This window comes from Pinus tabuliformis, chromosome 3_2 (genome assembly GCF_031772625.1).
Source record: "Pinus tabuliformis cultivar Carrire ecotype Pingquan chromosome 3_2, CPIR1, whole genome shotgun sequence".
Taxonomy (NCBI): Eukaryota; Viridiplantae; Streptophyta; class Pinopsida; order Pinales; family Pinaceae; genus Pinus; species Pinus tabuliformis.
Window position 1 is genome coordinate 1,090,537,593 of NC_142302.1, and position 26,869 is coordinate 1,090,564,461.

Sequence of the window (26,869 nt, forward strand, 5' to 3'; positions counted from 1 at the left end):
CGAATACCTCTGAGAACTTAGGCGGCGTCCATGGGACCCACAATAAACTCTTTATTTAAAATAAATAAAAATAGAGGAGTCTAAAGCCAATAAATAATGAAGTTGTCTATAGTGCGACTTTTTGAAAGCTTTTTCGGCAAGTTTTTCCGTCGAAATCCGGCAGGAATTTATTGGAATCGTAAATTTGATAGCCAGTTTCTGCACAATGAAAGCGTCCCAGGGGTTTGCAGTTAAAAAACCATTTTAACTGCAACAAATCAAGATTTAACCTCAATTTGTTCCGCAGATTCCGTCACCGAAATCTCCAAAAAGTCGCATTATAGACAACTCCATAAATAATAGGGTTTGAACCGGATATTTTGGGCAACCACAGTGATATATATATATAATTGAAGTTTGTAAACGGGAGCTCGAACACGTCAAAACGACATTCCATAAACAATATCCAGCGTTGTCTTCGCAATGACTTTGCCAAAACGATCCGACTCTAGGTTGCTTCAAATGGAATGCTCCAGAAATCAAAGGCTTCAAGATCTTCAAGTTCATAACCTTTTCTCTTTTTCTTATTTGATAAACGGTGCTTACGGATTATCAGGGAAATTATGTAATATCACTACGGTGTGCCCATGGACAGAATGAGGAGGAGTTGCGAACGAGCAAACTTTCACTTCTGACGGAGAAAACACTGGACTTAAGACGTATTCGACTTCGTTGCTTGAAGCTGGAGCAGCGAGTCCCCGAATTGACCTTGCAGATTTTGATGAAAGAAGACGAAATGCGGAGTATCGAAACCAAAAATGAGCAGCTCAACTCAAAACTCAGGTTCTTTAACTCAGATGGAGCACATGTCGTTTTGTTTTAGAATTTCTGGCAAGAATGTGTCAGGAAAAACGGGATGTTTTGCATAATGCGTTTTCACCTGTTATTTTTTGGAAAATGTTCCTATGAATGTGCTTAAATTGTGTCAAAGAACTGAAAGGTTTCAGATAAGCTTTAATTTTTCGAAAGTCCGGCAATAGTTGGATTTTTGTTATGAATCTTGAAAAGAATCTGAATTTTCCGTGTCAATTATCCAGAGAATAAGTCAAAAAAATTAATACGAAGTACCAAAGCGGAAAATGAGCGACTAACCTCAAAGGTTATGTCCTTGAAGTCAAACTATTTGCATTTGGCCATAAATTGTAACTTCTGGCATGACTGAGTTCTGAAGAACTGCAAATTTGCATAATTACGTTTTAACCTTGTTTCCCGAAAATGTTAATAATGCCTGAATCATGTTAACGAACTAAAAGTCCTTTTAAACGCTTTTATCATTTTCGGAAAATGATGCAATGCTATATGGCATTTTGTTGCGCATTTTGAAAAGAATGTGTATAAATATGGTTTGTCATGCCCATTAGCTACAGAATACTTCCAATATAAGTTTAGGTACTTCATATCGACCGGTGTATATTTTAATCGCATCTGCTGAAAAAAATATTTTAATCGCATAATGTGTGTTTAAACAATTTATTTTTCCCGAAAATATTACAATGAAATGTGTCAAGGACCTAAAAGATTTTCACAATGTTATTATATTTTCAAAATGCTGCAATAGTACATCACGATTTGTTATGGATTTTGAAAAGAACTTGCATAAATATGTTTTTTCGATGTCAAGCATATATATAATACGTCCAATTTGTCATCCTCTTGCGATTCAGGGAAGTAACTAGCGAGATTTATGAGGCAGAGGAAGAAAGAAACCGGAATCAGAATTATTATGAGCTTCAGAAGCAGGAAATGCAAAAGTTCGAAGAAGAGTTTGAACGGCGTTGGTTAACCTTAAGGTCCGAGGTGGAAAGTCTGGAAAAAATTGTAGGTCAGGTAAACTTTTGCAATCAGTTTCAGTTAATAATATACTTTCTGTTTAATTTGCAAAACACTGCATCCAGGCATGACATACAAAATACTTTCTAGCTCTATTTTCTGTTGATTTAACATTAATAGTTTTAAGATATTCAAAGTTCAAGGGGCATTCATTTCTCCTAATATGGGATTCGGTACAGTGGATTTCTGTCTTTACTCTTTACTGGGCAGGCGGTGGATTGAGAGTCCCGGTATACTTGACCTGCCCGGACCTTGATCACTTGTATCAGAGCACAGACCACGCCACCTCTGCATTCACATCATAGGAATCTCGCTTCTTTATTCGTTATTACATCTTGCTTTTTCTTTCGCGATTGTATCTATATCCAGAACTAAATTCGTTTAATCATTGCAGTTTGGGTCACTTCTGATATTCCAGTTAAACCAAAATAAAATGCGGTATTTAATAGACTTCCAAACACAACTATTCTTTAATCTAAAGTTATTTAATTTAGTCTAACATTTTTTGGGGGTAAATAAATTATTTGTGTTTAATAAAATGTGGTATTTAAAATGTGGTTTGAACGGCGTTGGTTAACCTTAAGGTCCGAGGTGGAAAGTCTCGAAAAAATTGTAGGTTAGGTAAACTTTTGCAATCAATTTCAGTTAACAATATACTTTCTGTTTAATTTGCAAAATACTGCATCCAGGGATGACATACAAAATACTTTCTAGCTCTATTTTCTGTTGATTTAACGTTAATAGTTTTAACTTTTAAGATATTCAAAGTTCAAGGGGCATTCCATTTTTCCTAATATGGGATTCAGTACAGTGGATTTCTGTCTTTACTCTTTACTGGGCATGCGGGGGGTTGAGAGTCCCGGTATACTTGACCTGAACGGATCCTGATCACTTGTATCAGAGCACAGACCACGCCACCTCTGCATTCACATCATAGGAATCTCGCTTCTTTATTCGTTATTGCATCTAGCTTTTTCTTTCGCGATTGTATCTATATCTAGAACTAAATTCGTTTAATCATTGCAGTTAGGGTCACTTCTGATATTCCAGTTAAACCAAAATAAAATGTGATTGTTAAAATTGGCAACTAGGGCCAAACTCCATGTGGGTCATCTTATTTATTAGCCAATATTTTTCTTGGACTCCTCTCATCGAGAGGTGTAGGATTGATCTAAAGATCATCCGATTCCGATAAGTATTCATGCAGATATGAATTTATCTGTGTTATGGGACAATTTGTCAAGGTCGGCCAGCAACCAAATAATCCCCACTTGTGCTCAATGATTTAGTATAAATAGAGGTGCCTTGCAAGTCATTTGTACACACTTCACTCTTGATTTCTCTCCACTTGTTTTGGGTTTTAGTGGCAAGAGAAATCTTGGAGGATGAAGCCCTAGACACAGGAGGAAAGGAGTCTAAGCATGAAGCCTGGACGCAGTCATGAAGAGGCCTAATACTGCCCTAGCCGCAGTCCTAAAGAGGGTGGTCTAGCCGCAGTCCAAGAAAGGAGATCTGGCTGCAGTAAAGAGGCTCCTATTCACTGCCCTGACCTGCTCCTATACGCTGCCCTAACCTGCCCTAATACGCTGTCTAAAGTATGCCCTAACCACAGTCAAAAGAGGCTACTTAGCCGCAACAAATAAGGGAGATCTATCCACTGTTTAGGGGAACCTCTATATGCAGCAAGGTAGTCCTTATCCGCAGTCATGAGGAGGCTTTAAAGGAGCCCTAGCCGCAGATCAAGAACACCTAGCCACAACAAAGATAAATGCCCTAACCGCACCAAGAAGAGACAGCATGGTAATGTCACTTTAGTACAACGTGGAGAGCCCAGATTAGAGGCCGGGTTGCTGTGGGAGTGCGGATTAGTTTGAGGACTATTTGAGGGTGCAAACAGGCCCAAGAATAGGGCTGTCTCAAGGATCTAGGAGCTGTGTGTAGGGATGTTGAGGCCGAGTATCCTCAGAGCCTAATCAAGGTTGTTTGGACTGCAATCAAGGTAAAGGAAATTTGTTTTTGGGTGAGCTATAGATGACAGCTGAGCTATGAGAGGTAGCGTAGATTGTTGTGGTTAGGCCACAGGCCCTACCTCACTATTGAAGGGTAGCATAGGGTATATTAAGGGCTGTTCATGCCCATAACAACATCAAGTCAGGTGAACATCTCTCCTAGTATAGGCCGCAGCCAAGGAGGGCTGTTTGGGTGACTGTCTAGGGGCTGCCAATATGCCCTAACCAGTCACAGTCACAACAACTATATTGCAGACCTGAAACTGCAGTAAGACATAGTGATAGTACAGTAAGATGCATGGGCGGCATGGATGCAGTACAATGCAACACATTGGTACAACTTGGTGATGATGAGCATGATGTGAATAGTGCAACAGCAAAAGATATTGAAGCAGCATGTTGAAGTGATGATATATTGCAGTATACATTGAGCATAGTGATAGGTACAATCATGATTAGTGAAGCATGATGAGATGCAACATAGTGATGATAGGTGTAGCGTGTTGAAGTGATGATACATTGTAGTGTACATTGAGCATAGTGATGGGTACAGTCATGATTAGTGAAGCATGATGAGATGCAACATAGTGATGATGGGTGCAGTATGGTGCAGCACAGTGAGGTGCAGCATGATGATGAGGTGCAACTCAATGATAGGTGCAACATGGTGATGGAATCACCTTGGAGAATCAGTTGAAGCAACATGTATTCAACTGAGTTCAACTACCTCATGTATCATCTTCTTAGAGATGATCTCTGCTCTTATAATGACAAGTCAAAATGTAGACTTCTGATGTATATGTACTTTCTCTCTCTTTGCTGAACTATTGAAGAACATATAAGAAGAATTGATCAAGGGTTTCCCCACATTGGGGTTTCTCCCTCGCTGGCGCCACATCTTGTGTCCTCTTGTCTTGGCATGTCTTCTGCCATTTATGTTTATGTTCTATCTGCATTTTACTATCATGCTAAATGTGATTGTTAATCTAGAATTGATATTGAGATAATATGGAAAATTGAAGTAAAATTTCTCTAAGCATAGAACATACCTAAAATATGGTATTAGAGTTGAGGCGAATACAAAGCCCAAGCAAGAGTGAAAGAGCAATCACCGAATACAGTTGGAAAGGACAAAAGGATCAATGGATTCCTCATGCCTCTTCAAATTCACCAAGGGTGAAGTCGAAGCAAAGAATATTATCAGAATGGCGCAGTGGAAGCTTCTGATGGCCTACCTTAAACTGAAACTGAAATTGCAAAATTTATTTATATATATATATATATATTTTTATTTGATTTTATATTTAATAAAATCTTAAAAAGGAAATTATGAAATAAATCTAAAATTAAACTTTTCATAGAATTTAAATTATAACTAAAGAAAAATAAATCTAAATCAAAACTACGAACTATGCAAATGAAATATCATAATGTCAAAATTGAAAACAGTAAATCTACCAAAATCAAAACGAAGCCGTAACCCTAGATGGATACTTAGGACTCACTCACGCTTAAAAGATAAATTGATGCGCAGACATTACCAAGAAAATACCTGACCCGAGAGTGAAGATGGTGGACAGTCTTATGATTGCAGTCATTACCTGATGAAACTGGAGCTTCCACGCAAAATACCCACCGCTGGTTCACTTGAACGCTTTTCACGCTGGACGCAGTGACAGGTAGATGGAGTAAACGCTTTGTCCAGCCAATGCACCGATGCGTGAAATGGTTGCCCAGACAACTTTATCACATGACTTGCGGCCTGGCGCTCGATGGAAAAAAAAATGATTTTCACGTGATAGATTCCTCAACCAATACTTCTCTTTACCTGTCGATCATACGCAGTCACTCCCTCAGCTAGATGAAAAACGAGACCTGGAATCACCACAAATCGATTGCATAAAGCATTGTCTGCGTGATGCGATGTGCTTGACGGCGGAAAAATAACCTGAACGTTTGCAGGCCCACGTAAGGATCCTCAGCGGTAGCCACACGCAGGCCTTTGGAGGTGCGATGAGAGCAAAAGGGTTTACGCTGGAAGGATTTATGCAAAAATGCACTTCACGAAACGTGGCTTTGGCTTGGTGGAATAGAAACCATGTATGAGTTTAACGTTTTCCAACCACACATGCACAGGTTTTGCAGCGTATGAATAAGGAAAAGAATGTCAATAGTGTCTGGTGGGTAAGAGGAAAAAAAACTGCACAAAGTCGTTTTTGAGAATGAGGAGAGCCGTCAACAGCTCAAGGACTGACGCTGAGGATGGGCAACAAATCATAAATATTGCAGAGCTAACTAGTCCCAGTAACAGTGGGTGCACAGATGGTTGAAAAGGTTGAGGAAGATGGCAACAGCGAAACTGCAACCCATAAGCAAAAACGTGCAAAATTTGGAACCCCACATCTGAAAACCCCTGATGTCTGAAACCCTTGGATAGCAAAACGACGCAGATAAACCTTGGAAATCTTCAGAAACCCTGCAACCTGGAATGAAAAATCACCCGAAAATGATATGTGCATAAAATAAAAACTGAAAACCCTAAACCCAACAAAAAATTTACAGTATTTACAAACTGAAAGCTCTTAGGAAGCCAGATTTATCAATAATCACAGTAATATTATCATAATTTAATTTAAATGTAAAATGCTTCACAAAAGCCTGCATGCATTCATAAAAAATATTTCGAATGATAAGCCCGGGATCAAGAACTGGTTGGGCTCTTTCAGAAAACACAACCCGGGAGTTGGCTGGTTTAGCCGATAACTTCCCCTAATGCCCGATAATCTGAAAAAAGGCTTTCCTGCACAGCTTAAAATCAACCATCAACATAGAAGGAGAAAACAATAGTGAAACCCCGATCAAATAGAGATACCTGCCATTATATTTCAGAATCTGAACTATCATTCAAACCTCAAAGATCAGACAAGATACCTGTGCCTAGATCAATCTTCATTAAGCTATCATTAATGGCTGAAAATGAAATTATGTAGAGCAAATAGAACAATCTTATAGCATTTTCAGAAGAGTAACACCAACAAGATTTTTAACCCCAAAGTCTTCTTTATTGCACAAAAAATGAACTACAAGAGAGCTTCTTCAGCACAAGACTCACAGATCTTATCTCTCAAATGACCCCCTAGGACCCTATTTAAAGGAAAAAATCTCAACGGCTAGTTCGAGTGATCCATGTTGAAATGATCTCGACCGTTGATGAGAATCAAGATATCTCTTAATCTCATCCGTTGAATTAGTTAATTCATTAAAAAATGAATTTTTGCATTTATTTACTCAAAAATATTATTATTTTATTATTTTTAGGGTTTTTGCTTTATTTTATAATTTTTCTTTAATTTTTATTATTTAATTTTATTATTATTTTTTTTTCATTTTTAATTTTTTAATTAAATGGATCCTCAAACTTAGCCTTTGGAAAAATCACCTAGGACCTAGGACTTAGGACTCATGAGGGGATTAAAACATTTTCTAACCCTCAAGACACTTTACATCATGACTTTTACAACTTTACATCTTAAGGGGAAAAACCCATTTGACATAGACCCTCATAAACCACCCAGTTCTGCGACATAACTATAATCTAGCAGATTAACACACTAGGATTCTCCTAAGATTCTAGTGACAAAATCCATCCCGGCTTTGGGGTTAGGCTGAAGGAAAACTCTGCCAATCATGGATCGGTGAGACGAAAAACCTTCTGGGACGTAGATTATCACTTAGAAAATTAGGTCCACCTAGGCAATTTACAGACATGACTCATATCTGCTAAGATTATTTACAATCTATACATGCAGACTGGGTTTACAACATAAATCGATCAAGCTGTTGATGACTGCAGAATGGCACGGACATGTCGATCAAGCACTATCCCTTTTGCGAAGAAAAAGGGGGTGTACTGCTATGGGCAGTTGACCGATAGTGGTCAACATCTGGCTCTACTTGGGGACACGTTGCTGCACTGTAGGAATGTGAGAATCCAGAATCTACATCCATACAACACACAACAAAATATAAGTAGCGTCCGTCCAAACAAACATCATATAACATTAAGCACATGAAAGATATAAGCTCTTCATTTATTAACTATCTAGGAAAGTAAATCTAATTGTAAAACAGAAATGAAAATGCTGAAAAAACAAGGAGTAGGGTTAGAAATACAATACAAAGGATGCCCCATGGCATCAGATGTGTTCAATATAGTGTATACTGAGCATTTGCCTGCTTTTAGGCAAATCTGTCGGCTGCTTGTCGGATGTGCCATGTCCAATTCTGCATATGGTAGGACTTTTTCCTATCCGAAAATCAAGCTGCTCGCGGCCGTCTGATGCATCAAACCTTCTTCTCATTTTCTTTCTCTTGCGCTTTTTCTTTGTGGCAGGTTGTATCACTGATGACATGGAACTTTCTGTTTCAAAGCTATCAGATGAAGTATGTAAGATATGCGTGACATGTCTTTCTTTATCCTGCATCTGATCTTTATCATTTTTAAGTCTATTTGGATCACCTTCAATTAACCATCTTTCAATCGAACCAATGACCTCCTCATAATAAGATGGAACTTGTTGCAACAAATGAGAAGGCTCCTGATCTGTTGATGTCCCCTGGTTTCTCTCATCCTTTGACCATTGTTGAAACTTTTGAACCTGTATTTTAATGGCATCCATCTGACTAGAGTGTTCAACCTTTATAGCACTGATTTGCCTGGCATGGTCTTCTTCCATATCTTTTATTACTTTATCGTTCTTTTCCTTTATATTCATCAAGCAATACTGCATGGAGTTTATTTCTTCTTTATGATTTGCTTGCATGGTAGCCAACTGATTATTATGATCAAATGTCATGATAGTCATTTCTTCATCCATAGTTAATAACTTGTTTTGCATAGAATTAATTTCCCTATCATGATCAGCTTTCATGGTCGTCATATTTTCCTCTAAGCCTGACATCTTGCTTTGCATGAATTTAATTTCTGTGTCATGATTAATCTTCATGGCTTCAATTTCCTTACTATGTTGGTTTTGCATGATCTCCATCTCCCTATTACGCTTTTCCAGGTGAGTGCATAAAGTTCTGACATCATTGGCGTAATTAGTTTGATTTATCTCCATATTTCTTACCAGTAGCAATAGATCTTGTATAATTTGCTTATGACCTTCCTTTTCATTGTCAACGCTACTATGATCTGCAATGGTACAAGTGGATGGCACATTCTGATATGAAGAATTGTCTTGGATAGCTGGACCTTTTACAAGATTACTTTCATTTTGTTGCACAATTTTAGGGGCACAAGGTGAGCTATCTGGATCACCATATCTATCTTTAAAAGCATTGACAATGTCTTGCAAAGAAATGAAGGAATCTTCAGGAAAACTATTAAACCAGTTCAAAGCATCACCCTTTAAGGAATGGACAAATAGACGCATCTTGAAATCTTCATGATTATATTGAGGAAGTCTACAATATATGATCATTACATAAGTAAACCTGTTTAAATGCTGTCTAATAGCGACCGAATCACCACCTGAGAACTTAAATAATTTAGAAATGGCCTCTTTCGGAAAATCATGGAGATTATCAGTAAAATGACATTTTTTAAATGAATAATCTATGATGAATAATAAGGGATCAAATGGATGATAGAAAGAGATTTTGCTCAAGAGAATTAAAAGATGAAAGAAGTGGAGTCGCCACTTGAACAATGAATCTAATTCTAGGATCCAAAAAATCAACCAACAAGCAGATATGAGGAAGGTTTCTTGTCTGGGAAAAATAGGAAAATGGAGTCGCCACCCAAACAAGAAACAAATCGAAGAGAAGTTGCTGATATGACGAAAGATAAGATCCAAATGATGCCAAAAAATGTTGAATCTGCCAGCTCAAATGAGAGATGGGAAAGATGAAAGATGATGAAAAATGAGAAGATGAATGTCGAATAAACCAAGGACAGAAAAAACTCTTTCCTCGGCAACGACGCCAAAAAATGTTGGCGTTGCCAGGCCAGATGAAAAGATAAGAAATGAGAAGGATGATTGTCGTTGAAACGCCGAGAATAAAATGTCCCCGACAACGACGCCAAAAAATGTTGGCGTTGCTGGGCCAGATGAAAAGATAAGAAATCAGAAGGATGATTGTCGTTGAAACGTCGAGAATAAATTGTCCCCGGCAACGGCACCAAAAAATGTTGTCGCACAGATTGACACGACAACGCTCAGACCGGGGGCTGTCACTCTGATCCCCGATCTCTCCGTTTAAGCCTGTCTCCCGCGGCTAAGGGGGGTAGACCCTATGAAATGAAGGAGACCAACTGTCGACCAGTTGGTTTGGGAGACACGAAGCACTAAAATGATTTTATTAATTTAGCGGACCAGTGCCTTGTGGAGTTAATGTTTAAACGATTAATTATCAGATGCTGCAGAAATATAAACCATGAAGAGCAATCATTTATCATGAAAAGCTTAACTTTTGCCAGATACAAGATAACCATAAAGGCTCAATAGCTCAGCAACTTAAAAGAGTAAATGCTTTAAACAACCACCAGAGATCACATATATGCAGTCAATCTTTAAATGAACATTTAAACACGATAAAAATTAACTCCCACGCCAAAATATTAGCCTCAGCACAAAAGATGAAACCTAAAAATTTCCCGGGCTAAAACTGAAATTGCAAAATTTATTTATATATATATATATATTTTTATTTGATTTTATATTTAATAAAATCTAAAAAAGGAAATTATGAAATAAATCTAAAATTAAACTTTTCATAAAATTTAAATTATAACTAAAGAAAAATAAACCTAAATCAAAACTACGAACTATGCAAATGAAATATCATAATGTCAAAATTTAAAACAGTAAATCTACCAAAATCAAAATGAAGCCGTAACCCTAGATGGATACTCAGGACTCACTTACGCTTAAAAGATAAATCGATGCGCAGACATTACCAAGAAAATACCTGACCCGAGAGTGAAGATGGTTGACAGTCTTACGATTGCAGTCATTACCTGATGAAACTGGAGCTTCCACGCAAAATACCCACCGCTGGTTCACTTGAACGCTTTTCACGCTAGACGCAGTGACAGGTAGATGGAGTAAACGCTTTGTCCAGCCAATGCACCGATGCGTGAAATGGTTGCCCAGACAACTTTATCACATGACTTGCGGCCTGGCGCTCGATGGAAAAAAAAATAATTTTCACGTGACAGATTCCTCAACCAATACTTCTCTTTACCTGTCGATCATACGCAGTCACTCCCTTAGCTAGATGAAAAACGAGACCTGGAATCACCACAAATCGACTGCATAAAGCATCGTCTGCGTGATGCGATGTGCTTGACGGCGGAAAAATAACCTGAATGTTTGCAGGCCCACGTAAGGATCCTCAGCGGTAGCCACACGCAGGCCTTTGGAGGTGCGATGAGAGCAAAAGGGTTTACGCTGGAAGGATTTATACAAAAATGCACTCCACGAAACGTGGCTTTGGCTTGGTGGAATAGAAACCATGTATGAGTTTAACGTTTTCCAACCACACATGCACAGGTTTTGCAGCGTATGAATAAGGAAAAGAATGTCAATAGTGTCTGGTGGGTAAGAGGAAAAAAAACTGCACAAAGTCGTTTTTGAGAATGAGGAGAGCCGTCAACAGCTCAAGGACTGACGCTGAGGATGGGCAGCAAATCATAAATATTGCAGAGCTAACTAGTCCCAGTAACAGTGGGTGCACAGGTGGTTGAAAAGGCTGAGGAAGATGGCAACAGCGAAACTGCAACCCGTAAGCAAAAACCTGCAAAATTTGGAACCCCAGATCTGAAAACACCTGATGTCTGAAACCCTTGGACAGCAAAACGGCACAGATAAACCTTGGAAATCTTCAGAAACCCTGCAACCTGGAATGAAAAATCACCCGAAAATGATATGTGCATAAAATAAAAACTGAAAACCCTAAACCCAACAAAAAATTTACAGTATTTACAAACTGAAAGCTCTTAGGAAGCCAGATTTATCAATAATCACAGTAATATTATCAGAATTTAATTTAAATGTAAAATGCTTCAGAAAACCCTGCATGCATTCATAAAAAATATTTCGAATGATAAGCCCGGGATCAAGAACTGGCTGGGCTCTTTCAGAAAACACAACTCGGGAGTTGGCTGGTTCAGCCGATAACTTCCCCTAACGCCCGGTAATCTGAAAAAAGGCTTTCCTGCACAACTTAAAATCAACCATCAACATAGAAGGAGAAAACAATAGTGAAACCCCGATCAAATAGAGATACCTGCCATTATATTTCAGAATCTGAACTATCATTCAAACCTCAAAGATCAGACAAGATACCTGTGCCTAGATCAATCTTCATTAAGCTATCATTAATGGCTGAAAATAAAATTATGCAGAACAAATAGAACAATCTTACAACATTTTCAGAAGAGTAACACCAGCAAGATTTTTAACCCCAAAGTCTTCTTTATTGCACAAAAAATGAACTACAAGAGAGCTTCTTCAGCACAAGACTCACAGATCCCATGTCTCAAATGACCCCCTAGGACCCTATTTAAAGGAAAAAATCCCAACGGCTAGTTCGAGTGATCCATGTTGAAATGATCTCGACCGTCGATGAGAATCAAGATATCTCTTAATCTCATCCGTCGAATTAGTTAATTCATTAAAAAATGAAATTTTGCATTTATTTACTCAAAAATATTATTATTTTATTATTTTTAGGGTTTTTGCTTTATTTTATAATTTTTCTTTATTTTATTATTATTATTATTATTATTATTATTATTTTTTAATTTTTTAATTAAATGGATCCTCGAACTTAGCCTTTGGAAAAATCACCTAGGACCTAGGACTTAGGACTCATGAGGGGATTAAAACATTTTCTAACCCTCAAGACACTTTACATCATGACTTTTACAACTTTACATCTTAAGGGGAAAAACCCATTTGACATAGACCCTCATAAACCACCTAGTTCTGCGACATAACTATAATCTAGCAGATTAACACACTAGGATTCTCCTAAGATTCTAGTGACAAAATCCATCCTGGCTTTGGGGTTAGGCTGAAGGAAAACTCTGCCGATCATGGATCGGTGAGACAAAAAACCTTCCGGGACGTAGATTATCACTTAGAAAATTAGGTCCACCTAGGCAATTTACAGACATGACTCATATCTGTTAAGATTATTTACAATCTATACGTGCAGAATGGGTTTACAACATAAATCGATCAAGCTGTTGATGACTGCAGAATGGCACGGACATGTCGATCAAGCACTATCCCTTTTGCGAAGAAAAAGGGGGTGTACTGCTATGGGCAGTTGACCGGTAGTGGTCAACACCTCCAAAGGAAGATGCTCAAGCACTTGCAAGGTTTATGAAAGGGGAAGTAAGGGCACAAAGGATTCTCATAGAATCCTTCAAGGACCCCCTCATTCCATATGTGTCTAAACTTGAAACTTCAAAAGAAATATATGACAAACTGGTAGAGTTGTTTTCTGTATGCACTGCAGGAGAAGTTATCTCATTAAGGCAAGAACTCTACAAGCTAAGGATATCAAAAGAAGAAGGAATAGCCTCATACTTTATGAGGATATTTCAAATAAGGGGTCAACTTCAAGATCTGGGAGAAATAATGTCTGACAAAGAGATGAACACTGTATTACTAAATACACTACCAGAGGAATGGGGTAACTTCACATCAAGCATTTATGGGAAGAAGGAAGCTACTCCATTCAAGGATCTATGGTCACTATGCAAGATTGAAGAAACCAGGCTGAAGGCAAAAACTGATGTAGGATCAAATGAGCAAAATCAAGCATATGCTACAATGACAAAAAGAAAAGGGAAATTTGGTCCTCATAAAAGGAAGAAGAATATGGCCAAGGTTCAATGCTATGGATGTCAAGAATATGGGCATTACAAGAGAGATTGTCCTAAGCTCAATAACGACAATAACAAAAGAGGAAGAGAAGAAGCCCATATCACCGAAGAAGTGGAGGAAACTGAAAAGAAGAAATCCAAGAAAGAGGAAGTAAAAGATCTCTACTATGATTGAGATAGACTTTCTCACCTTGTTCTTTTCAAGTTTTCTGTTGGAACATATGGTGATCATGTCACTAAGGAGCATGATAGGATGCATCATGGCATCATAGAAGCATTAAAAATAAGAACTCGTGACATCATCATAGATAGCTGAAATAAAAGTCTATGGCAGTCACCTATGGAAGGATATAGCTCTTGGTAATCTCATTAGATGCATAAGTGGTACTTATAGTACAAAGCACATCATACACGAAACATTTGCTGGATAAGCATACTCAAGATCCTCTGTTGGAATCTTCATTGGAAGGTTCATCGATTAAAAGGAAGCAAGTGTTTCATCAAGAATTCCAACTTGTGGGAATTCATGGGATGGTGGAATGATGTCAAAAGAAGTGAAGAAGATCAAGGAATTGAAGTTCTTTCAATCAAGGAAGCTACTGAAGGAAGTCTAGATGACCTAAAGGAAAATGAGGTATGTATGCTTGTATTTGATAAAATAGAGTCATGTCATATGGTTGCAGGTAACATGGATAAATGCTCTATTGAGAGAGCATGTTCAAAAGAAAATATCTCCTCCTTTGAAAGGATACGGGAAGGCATGGGTCACACATTGACTAGATGAAATCAACATAATATGTCCTCATTCGAAATATGATGTGGTTGACAATAATTAGGAACTCTGATTGGAAGTTCCTGGAAAAGAAATGTGTGAACAAAGAAAGGAAGAGATCATGAAATTTGCAACTATGAAGAAGACAATCAACATCCAAGGACTGGAAGATTTGACTATGATATCTCCATGAAAGATATGAAGGCACTGATGAAGTCTGAAAAAGAAAGAGACCCTTGACAATATATATCCTTTGGAGATGAGTCAGTATATATTCAGGATACTGATGCAAACAAGGAGATGTCATGATGAAAGACCATCACAAAGGTATTTTTGATTTAATGTTCATTTTCTATTTTTGAATAATATCTGGATGGGCTAATGCAGGGCTACCAAAGGAAGAGTTGTAGATGTCATCTACAACTAACACTCATGTGGTAGGATGAAAGATCCTAAAGGAAACATGATGCGAAGAAGGTAGCAAGGCATGAAGGAAAGGTTAGATATGGACTAATGGATCACTTTCCAATGAAAGAAAGGATGACATGACTGACATGATTCATGAATGAAAGTGATGGATGGTCGATGCCCTACAAAGAAGTCCCAAAAAGATGAAGACTCCTGAATAAAGAAAAATAAGTTCATGACATTGAAAGGAGGAGCTCTTCAAGAAACTGGTTGTTCCATGATCTCTACTTAAAGAGTTGCTGGAAACAAGTCCTCGATCAAGAGGGAGCCTAGGCAAGTCCCTGATTAAGAGGGAGCTTGGGTACATTCCTTTTATGGAATGGGTTGGTCATCCCTGGTTAAGAGGGAATGACAAATATGGTTCTCTACTTCATGTGTCATGTACTAGACCAGGACTAACAACTATAAGTCTTAGTGAAGGCCATGAGGAGAGATATACACATCATTCGTGTCTTCACCTAGGACGATAGAATGGAGGATTGGATAAGCATCTAACATCCGATACGCTTTGAGGATGTGGTAGGGAATCCAAGATTAGAGTAGTTGTAGAGGACCGATATTCTTTGAGGACTAGGAATCCAAGATAAGAATAGTCTTGGTGGAACATACTCTGAGAGAACCCGGGTGGGGTATGTTTCGAGAGAGACAATGATGAGGGTGTCTATAAATCATTGGTCTCGCCAACATTGTGCTCTGATCCTATGGAGAGATAGAGTTGTTAGTCAAGGCCTTGCTATGTGACAATGCTGGATGATACGATGCTAAACATATGGGTTACCAATCTGACTTCTTATGAGAATTCTTCATATTCAGAATGTCTAAGTACCTTGTATGGATTATGAATACCTCCCTAGTTAAGAGGGAGTGTTGAAATATGTAACTAGGTTTGGTCTTCATAATGACATGTGTAATCATGATTTTATGTAATTGATGAAAAGAAGAAAAATAAAATTATTTTGTAATGCTTGAGTCATGGGTTTCATGCTCAAGGAATTTTATTTTTAGTTGAAGCTCCCATTGTGAGCTATTAGGTTTGGTCATCAAGTCACAAAGTCTAGTGAGTCAATGTCAAGAAATGAAGACCCACTTTGGGCATATTATACATTTTAAAAGTAAAATTTATTTGTGTCATAAACCCTCCAAGACCTTGTCACAAGCACTCCCTCATGTCGGCCTTCAAAAGAGATGAAGATCATTCTAGACAAGCATGTCAGCCTAGTCACAAGGTGAAGTCGACTTATTTTGATGAACAATCCACTATATATAGTGAGGACTTGGCCTCCATTAAGACACCATTTGATCAAGCATCAAAGGATAGAAAAGAAGTGTGAAGATCACAAGAGAAGAGGCTAATCTCCAAGCGAAGGAAGGAGGATCATAACCGAGTTGATTCTGATCTGTTTTTGGGTTAATATACTTCACACGTGTGAGAAGAAGTGGTGCTATCTACTGTAGAAGGAGCCGAGAGATCACAGTCACACTAGAAGGTCAGATCAAGGGAGAAAATCAAGTTGGTTCTCAAGCCAAATTGTAGGAGGAGTCTCCAACTAAAGCGAAGGGAATTAAGGGACAAATCTCTCACACGTGTTGCAACTAGGGTTTCTGAAGAGGCCGAAAGTTGTAGGTCTGAACCAAGAAGCCGAAATTTGAAGGATAGCCGAGACAAAAGGGGAAGCAAGTAGTTTGACCATCATTGACTCAAGGAAGAAGAAATCAAACAAAGAAGTCTTGTGACTTGGTCTTGGAGAGGTTGATATGTCAAGGGTCTTGGTCTTGGTATTCGTCAATTGAAGTTTCTATAAGAAGAAGAATTCGTTTGGGTTTTCCTCTCAAGTTGGAGAGGTTTTGGCCCTGGCTGATTGCCTACATCTTGTGTCTCTTGTCTCATTATTGTTTATAGTTTGGTAGTTGTTTGATGAAGAAGAACACTATAATAATTTAAGTCAAATAAGAACCTAATCTAAATAAGGAAAAAGTTTTGACAAGCAATTATCATCTAAGAGAAATCACCTAATTCCCATGCCCTAGATTTCTCAACAACAATGAGGCAATTCGAACCCCGATAAGCAATTCACACTTGTGGAGGAGGAGAGAGAAAAAGGAGGTGCAAGCTAGTGGAAAATGGGGTCCACCAAGGGAGAGAGGGCCAACAATTATAAATAAGATTAGAAGGCCTTCATTTTGTATCTTTTTCCTATCTAACTTCATAAATCAAACTCTCTTGTGGCTGGTGAGTGCAAGAAAAGCAGTGCTATTTAGCGTCACTCTGATAGGGACTGTGCCACACTACCCGGCTCACCATCATCCAGTTTGTCCCATAAAATCCTTCTAGCGCTGCCTCTTGGCCCTGCGTCAGCTCTGCTAGCCTCTGTGTCAGCTTCTAGAGCTTCTGCGTCAGCCCCTAGACCCTTTGCGTTTCACACGCTGGCCTCTCCTGGCTCTGCGCAGCTCTTGGCCGCCTCTGCTTAGCACCCAATTGGCTCTGCGTTAACCTCTTTGGGCTCTGCGCTGTCTCTCTGATACCAACTCTGCCTCTCTGCTATGTATTCACTCCCCCTCACTGTTGATCACTGATTCTACATCTCTTAGCAAAACCTGCTCTAGAGAATAGAAATGATTGATCACTCTGGTGTCTTCTCCAACTGACCCTCAAGCCTCCTCTTATACTTTTCTCGTTGGTCCATCAACGACCAAGATTAAATCTCTAATCAACGACTAAGATTAGATTTGGCTTGATCCATGACTTTTGGAATATTCTAACCCAGTTTTATATTAATACCCATTAATATTTTATTTTTCCTAAGTTTAGACTTAGGAACTCCATTAAAAATATTACATATTTCTAATATCTCCCAAACCGGTTAGAATCAGCCCAAACCATTTTTGGGTCTTGGAGATTTCATGTGCTTTCACCTCTCCAACAATTTTCATGGCTAGAGCACATCACATGCTACCCCAAATCAACAAAGGGGTGAGATCATCCTCATCTAGGCCGTGGATCAGTTACTCTCCCTCACAAAGTGCTAACGTCGACTGGGGGCATGCTGGGTACAGGTACATCATCTCAAAAGCCATCAAATGAAGGGACAAGTGCCAAAACATTGTAGGTGCTAGAGGTGCCCAAGGGTGTATAAGATGCTCTGCTGCTGCTTGGAGTCCCATGGTTCTCAACGCATCATGTGTGGGTGTCAATATGCTCCTTTAGGATCATGGTACCAGTTAAGGTTGCTAGGTCTCGACGGTGAAACCACCTAAAGATCACATCACAAAGTCTAGTGAAAGCAACAAATCATTAGGTACATTAATCATTTTTGTATCTATGTGGACCAAGCTTGAAAGTAGAAGGATTCCCTTCCAAATTTGGGGCTTTGAGCTTGCAATAGTGTTACCTCTCTAGGTGGGAGTGGCTAAAGGACAATCCTATTAAGTGTTTCTAGCCCCCAAGGGGAGGTGACATTTCCTCAGTCCATCCTTCAATCAATAAGTGTTATGTGAATAATGATGGTAACAGACGGGAAAAGACTTTATGGCCAAGTGCCATAGTTAAAGGGATCGACATGATGGAGATCTACATCCTGGATGTATAGATGTGAGGAGGGAGCAATCATGGATGCATGAGTTTGTTGAAGTATGTGACTAAGTTCGGTCTTCATATTGTCATTATACATATGCCATTGAATACTTATTTTAAATTGTAAAAAGAAGAAAAATAAAATTATTTCTAAGCATGGGTTTCATGCTCCATTTATATGGTTTTCTAGGTCAAGCATCCATTTGATGCTCCTAGGGCTTTTCAAAGTCAAGAAAATATTTCTGAGTCAAGAAGGTCCTAGTCATATGTAAAAGACCCTTCTAGGCAATTTGTAACCAAGAGAAAGTATTATTTTTAAGTGTCTAATGACTCCCAAGACCAAGTCAGCTGGCCCATGTGTAATCGGCCTTGAGAAGGCTTATCATCACTGTCTATCACCCCACAAAGATGCCTCCTCACGCGGGTATATGAACCACTAAATGGTTTTCCTCCATGACAACCATGAGGGCACAAAAATTTGTAGCTTCCACCACCCTTTCCCCCTTCAAGTTTGGTCACATAGTTCCACAAGGGTGTTAATGCAACTTTCCCCTCTAGTGTTTTAGTTTCCCCTTTAGGTTCAACTTCATCCCCTTCCTCTTCAAACCCTTCCTCCTCATCATACATTGGGTCACTCATATTGGGACCATTGTCCTCTTGTGCTTCTTCCCTTCTATTCCTACTCCCTCTTGCCATCATTAAAACCAAAAGTGGAATGATACATAGAAGCCAAAAGAACACCATCTTGGAATATGGATATAGGTGGTGGACAACCTGCAAGTAAATGAGCAAGTAGAAACAATGGGAAAGAGTAGGAGAGGGAGGAGAAAAATACAAAAAAAAATGTCAAAAAAATAAGGGAGTTTGGGGTTTGCACTTACCTCTTTAGCTCTTGTAGATGAAGTCCTCCAAGCTCCTCCTCCTTCACTCCTCCAAGCTCTCCTCTCTTCTCCTCTCTTCTCTTCTCCAACTCTCATAAACTCAAAGTGAAAAAATGAGAGATGAATGGGGGCTTTAATCCCTTCATTCCTCACCCTAACCCAAGGTGGACCCACCCCCAACAAGTCAACATACACAAAAAAAACAAACAAACAATTTTTTGGCTGCGTGGCAGAAAAGGAGGAAGCGCGTACAGAATTGTACGCGATCCGTACGATTCACCCTCTAAAGCACGGTGCTTCGTACGGCCGAAGCGCCGTACGAAATGCACTTCGGGCACATGCTTCCGGAATTTCCAGGAAGCATGTTTATTAGTCCGAAATGCATTTTGGTTTTTCCGAAGCGCGTTTCGGACGATGCTTCCCCGAACGCGCTTCCCCCACGCATTCGTATGGATCACGTTTTGGGGTTTAGATCCGTGGGGGGGGTTCCTACAACACTGGTCTTGATGATAAGAACAAGATAATTTGGAAGAAGAACTAATAAGTAAATATCACAAGATAATGTCATAAAAAGAGAAATTATTACACTAAAACCCTAAATTTGCTCCCCTAATAGATTTCTCAATAGTCATAAAGCCTTATTAGGTGCTTCCAACCCGGAATAGTTTCAAGGTCGATGTGAAATTTTCAACTATTGTAGCAACTGGAAATTATTCTTCTAATTGTCAATTAATTAATAATTTATTAAATATTTTCCCACACAAACAACGAAAAATTCACAATTGCAATTTTCACCAATTAAATTCTGTGAAAGATTAACTAGAAACTAAGAAAATACTGGTACACACAATAAAATTGACAATTATTTTTGGACAAATGTCCTCGGAAAAACCCAACTTGGGAAAACCGGTGCAGCAATTGAGGGTTTTAATTTTTAAGCAACAGCGAAATAATCTGTGTACAATTTGGATGCTGAAAACTGGCAATCCTGTAGAGAAAATATTGGCAAAAATAATATGAGGGAAATTACCCTCACTCAGAGAAATCCTGACACTTGATTGCACCTGGAAAACAAGTAGTCCACTCTGCTTTGCCCAAGCCCTGCATCACCTATGTGCAGTCCCTCAAACACTCAGCCTAGAACTCTCACAAATCAGGCTGTCCTAGCTGTAGTTGACTGGGAAAACTATCTCTCCGACGCTCCGGAAATACTTTCCAATCTTTGGAACTGAAAAGAAACTTCACCTCAACAAAATCGAATTTCTTTTTTGAGGCTTCTGCACTACGTTTCTGCAGCCTCCTAGAGAAAATCCCGGCCTCTCTGCAAAGTACTCACTGGATCTGGAAAATCTTCCTCTAACCTCACTGCCCTTGCCCCTCCCTTTCTCTGCTTCCCTTCTTTGGGTCAAACTCTTCCGGCATCTAGTGTTGCTCTGTAGACTTTGGAAAATCAAACTTCCTAAGGAAATCGATCTCTAGTGTGTGTTTTGCATCTACCCATCAACTTCTTATAATATTTTGTTAGACCTCTAATGACCAAGATTAAAACTTAATCAAGGGCTAAGGTTATTCCAATTGATCCGTGTGAGTTTCTAGATAATTTACACCTTTCTCAATTAATACTAACTAATTAACCCCTTTTCCTAAGTTTAGATTTAGGAAATATTAAAAAATAGGCTAATAATCTAATTGAGACACTTCTAGGTGGAATTTCCAGAAACGATTCCTGGTTTATGGAGAACTCATGTGTTTTATCCTCTCCACGAAATTTCGAGACTAAAACACCTTTGATGCTACAAAAACTAACAGTTGACCCGTCAATCAACAAGTGGAAGTGATCAATGACATGGTATGGGATTCACTTCATGGATAATGCCACAGTCTGGTACCAATCATGAAATTCTAATATCCTTGAGCATTATGATGTGAAGGGGAAGAAATTGTAGGCCTTGAGTTACCCATTTCCTCGACCTATTTTTACCACCCTTCTTGTGCACCCTTTTCTTTATTGAGTTTTTTTTTAGATACATAGCTTGTGTTGCAAGCCTTCATTAATTGACCATTGACCCCTTAAATATGAAACATTTCATTGTTCATCATGGTTGCAATATTCAATGTTCCTTTCATTAAGATAGCTCATGTAGTAACTAGGAACTGGGTGAGAGCTAATGAGGGGGTTAGAGCTCAATCTAGGCTTTTGTTATGAATAAATATATAGGAAATAATGTAAATGATAATAATGATAAATTTGACTAGTTAATTAGTAATTAGGTTGAAGAGGCATGTCTAAATGAGACATGATTCTCCATGAAGAGACACTTGCTTGGTATATAAGCAAGCTTCTCACTCTCATTGTATAATCAATCTTATTCAGACATTTTAATATATAATATTTGTATCTTCATGGATATCTTTATATTCAAAGTCTTCTGGAGTAATTAATCTGAAGAAGCAACTTTGTTCGCTTCATTTGGTATCAAAGCTTCGTTTGATCCGGCCTTTGGCCATTAAAAGAATAAAAAAAAGAGGTTAAAAAAAAAGCTATAGCACGAAATAAAAAGTTATATATATATATATATATATATATATATATATATATATATATATATATATTATAAAAGAAATATGAAGCACTGCCACCTTCAAACCCGTATCTACTGAATGCAGGCCTCATATCACTGTCTCGACCAGATAACATTGAAACCTTCCGCTGCTGCCCATATCCATCCACCTTGATCCCTATTGTTTTCGCTCCAGCTAATCGCCACCTCCTGTGAGACCCTGACCACCGTGTTTGCAGTTCTATACTCGATTTTTTTCGTCCAGCCACGCCCTTCGACAATGTTGTCGCCTTCATCTATCGTGTCTGCCATTTCAGACAAACAACCACCGTACCCTGCTCTGCTGGTTGCTGTTAGATTTCATGCCAACTGGTCTTCACCTTAGCCATTCGCTGTCATTGTTTGCTGCGTCTATTCCATGCATCGACTGCCGTTGCCCACACTCTGTCACGACCACTGCCCGACATTGCGACAACCAAACGCAGTAAGATATTGCCGACTCCTGCTGAAAAAATCTGCAACTATTGTCTGCCCTCTTATGACCATCCGTTGTCGCTGCACAGTGCACTCCCCGACTACATTCAAACGACTGTCGTCCCAACCAACAATCAAACACCACAACCACCAGTCGATCGTGCCAACTCGCTCGTGCTAACTCTATTCCTGCTGCCGCCTCACCGTAACACGTCCTTTGTCAAAGCCCTGTCCAGGCATGTCCATACAATACAATCACGTCTCCTCAACATAAAACAACTTAAAGTTAATTATTTGCCTGCTCAGACCTTGTTCAATTTTTTTTGGTTTAGAAGTTAAATGGAGATAACTACAAGGAGGTCTTTTTGAAAAGAAAAATTCGAAAAGAATAAATTATTTTTTCACAGTCATATAGAAAGGGATTCGAAACTTGTTTTTATAAATAAGATAAAAAAAAAATTATGAGAAAGAAAAAATATATTTCTTGTGAGTGAGGAAAAGGTTAATCATTCATATATATATATAAAGAATCCATATATATAAATAAAGGATTTGGGTATTTAAATATCAGAAAAATAAGGGGACGCATTATTAAAATAAAAAAAGGTGAAAAATAATTGATTAAGGATTAATCACTAAGTTTTGAAGGAGTAATAAAGCCTTGAAGGTTAAAGAATAAATAAAAAATTTAGAGTTATTTAAAAAAAATAACAATAACAATAAAATTAAAAAAATGGGGAAGATAAAAAAAAGTGAAGAAAAAAAAATATGGAATCTCTAAGTAATGAACAAAAACAATCATTCGCAAGAGATATAGAACAATTAATGACAATACTTGAGTGACAACATGCTGATTTTAATGAGGAGAGAAAGAAAATGGAATCCATATTCCAAGTTGAACGTCCATCATCACTCCCACAAAACGATGTAATCCAGTGTACCGAGAAAGTGCAGCTAAAAGATCAAGAGAATGGAAAAATTGTCAAACTTCAGCAAAACAAAAAAGCGTTAGAACACAAACATAAAAATCTTGTGGATATGCATTACAAAGAAATAATGGAAAAAGGCAAAGAAATTTCTCGTCTCAAGGACCACGTCGAAAAATTACTAGCACAAGTGAAGAAGACTAAGGTCACAAAGAAAGAACTCAAGAAGCACTTATCAGAACAAGAAGAGGAAACCTTGCGTTTAAAGAACCTTAATAAAAATTTATTAGAACAAATCAGAGATCTAAAAGATGAAAAGCTTAAAATTCAAAACATTGAAAATAAGGTTGATAAATCAAAAATCAAAGAACTTTTACACCTGAGAAACCATAATCAAAGTCTATTCGCTCAAATTAAGAAACTTAAGGATGATAAGAAAGCATTAAAAGACAAGTTAGAACAATTCACTCAAGAAAAAGTATCGAAATCTCCAGTCATAACAATGCAAGTTGAAGATAAGGGAACGAATACCGATCCAGTGAATATGACAACTCAAAAAGACAAGTTAGTTGAAGAAACGACACGCTTAGATATTGCAGTTCAGAGGATAAACATCCCAAGTGAAGATTTTGTAACCAACTCAACAACATTGTCCCCTGAAGTAAATCAAAAAATCCCCACACACTTAATAAGGGAATGTCAAACCAAAAAAGTTCCATATCGACATCCAAATCATGAAAGTAGACAACTCAACCATGCTACGTATCGTGACCATTCAGGGCAGAAACAACAAACTGATGTTCCAGAGAATAATGACGTAACATCAATCCAGTCCTATGCTGACAAATCGTTACAAAATTCCAGTGATCAGAATACTGCACATAAGATTAATCTAGGATGGTCTAATCCCTTCTCAGTGTGGCAGTTTTGTTTGCCACTTTGAAGATCATATCGTCTTGCTTCGACAAAGATGACTATTCTGAGATGAAAAGACATTTGAAACCGAAAAAGAGATCAAGCCTTTTCATCGACAAGCTTTTAGGACAAAGCTTTTTGAGGAGGAAGGCAATGTTATGAATAAATATATAGGAAATAATGTCAAATAATGTAAATGATAAATAATGATTAGTTAATTAGTAATTAGGTTGAAGAGGCATGTCTAAATGAGACATGACTCTCCATGAAAAGACATCTGCTTGGTATATAGGCAAGCTTCTCACTCTCATTGTATAATCAATCTTATTCACACATTTTAATATATAATATTTGTATCTTCATGGATATCCTTATATTCCAAGTCTTCTGGAGTAATTAATCTGAAGAAGGAACTTTGTTCGCTTCAGCTTTTGTCTACATAATTTCATTTATCCTTGCCAATCTTTTGCATTTTAACATTATGGCTCATGCTCTTTCTTTTTTTCTAATACAACATCCTCTTAGGTAAAATTTTCTAGGGCCCTACTCAAAGAAGAGGAAAACAGGGAACCAATACTGGCTATAGATAGCAGTCAACTAAAATACGGGGTGTGGATACAAAGGAGAGATGTAAAGTGTTAAATATGGATTACCGTGGACAAAGAACATCAAGTAGAGCCTTCTATTTGTGCCCCTCCTGGACAATGAAAGAAAAGCCTCAAGGAAGGTCACATTTAACTAGGGGCAAGTGATAACCACCAAGATGAAGCATGGGAATAAGAGTACAATAAAAAGTGGTCTATTATCCAATTCAACCTGTGTTCAATACTAGAATGCCCTTAAACATTGAATGAAAGCACTTGAATACAAATTTTTTTAGTGTACCTTATAATAGATTATCCATCTTCATTAGGCGAGCAGGCTAGATGAAACAAAGCACTGACTGGAGCATGGATGTGAGTTATTTGAGGCTAGCTATTTGGGGATCATCATAGGGCTGCTGGCTGGCAAGCTGAAATAATAGGAGAATTTTTTTCTTCTAGGGGTTACCCACATGGGTGGGTAACAGTCACGATATGTTTTAAATTAAATTGATATTCATGAGTTTTCAAATGATTTGTAATGTTATGTGGTATAACTGGCCTGCTCAGGAATTTACTTGTACATTTAAGTCCTCAAGACTAGAAATTTCAAGAAGCCAATGCTTTTTTTCATCCACCTTAATCAGTTGTTATAGAAGTGCAGTCTTTTTTGCTGGTCTGGTCCTATTTTCGATGGTCACCATGGATTTTAAATTAAGTTGCATTCTTTTATTCTAAAATTATCTAATAGATGGTATGTGGCATAAACGGCTTGTTTGGGTATTTACTTGTACAGTCAAATCATCAAGACTAGAACTTTAATTAGTCAATGCGTTTCTTTTTTCAGCTTGAATCAGCAGCAAGAGAAGTGCACAATATCGATAGATGTGTCTCCTTAAATGATGGCGAGAGGGCTTTCCAATTTGATGGTAGAACAAAACTCTTCACAAGAGAAAGGGAGCTTCCTAGCAGCTTGTCCTCTAGTCACTCGTTGAGAAGCTTTCTAGAGGCACAACTAGAGAATACTCTTATTGCTCAAGATGAAGAGAGGACGAAACTTTTGAAAGTTATGCAAAATCAGATAATTGACATTGGGATTTTGCAAAGAGAGAACCAGGACCTTGAAGAAAAAGTGTTTGAAGTGATGAGAAGGCGAGATGAAAGGAAAAAGTCAGTTCTACCTTATCTGTACCTTTACCATTCAAACTCTCAATTTTCCTCATGGATTACCTTTTTTCACATGAAATAGTCTTGAATGATAAAACATATTTGCTTCCATAATGAGGCTTTCCTTTAAGTAATCTATAATTCCATGCAAATAAATACATTTAGTGTATTTGGAGGAAAACCATAAATAAATACATTTAGTGCACCGGTCTATTTATAATCTGCTCCTTTCTGTACTGTTTCTGTGTTCTGTTTGATAAGTCACGAAATTTCAGTAGTATGCATAATTGCACACAGCTCCTCCCAGTCAGAAGGGATGTGAGGGACCAAACTTTTGGCATCATAGTATTGGATAATAGCCCACTTAGGAATCAGGATGAAGATTAAAACTTTGAACAATGGAGTTAAGAGTCACTTCCAATTTCTCCACGCATGCTTGTTTGAAATGCAAGAATGTTAGTAAATTTTACTGATGGGAATGTTTTGAAAACTTCGCTTTAGAGCAAAAGTATTTTGATATGAATTCTAGGTTTCCTTCTCATGATCTTTTCCGAAACCCATACATATCAGACAATCCTCCAGTGTAATATAATTGCTTTGCAATCAGCACAAGATTTTTTTTATTAGGTCTAGTGATGAATCAAAAGGAATAATATGCAGGAGAGGGCATCTCAAAAGGACATCTCAAGGGCACAAAAAGTAATTTAGAATTTAAGCTATTATGTTTTGGAAATATCTGAGTATCATTATATGAAAAGTGTTTTAGGTATG

General features: G+C 38.0%; 1 protein-coding gene across 1 annotated transcript; it reads left to right on the forward strand.

The window, feature by feature from the left end:
• The first annotated feature begins 451 nt into the window (after positions 1-451).
• Positions 452-26,180, forward strand: LOC149184468 (uncharacterized). Its single transcript, XM_089415345.1, has 3 exons — positions 452-822; positions 1,704-1,857; positions 25,779-26,180. Exons 1-3 carry the CDS (start codon positions 761-763, stop codon positions 26,178-26,180), a joined length of 618 nt encoding a protein of 205 aa, XP_089271471.1. The 5' UTR covers positions 452-760.
• The last annotated feature ends 689 nt before the right edge of the window (positions 26,181-26,869 follow it).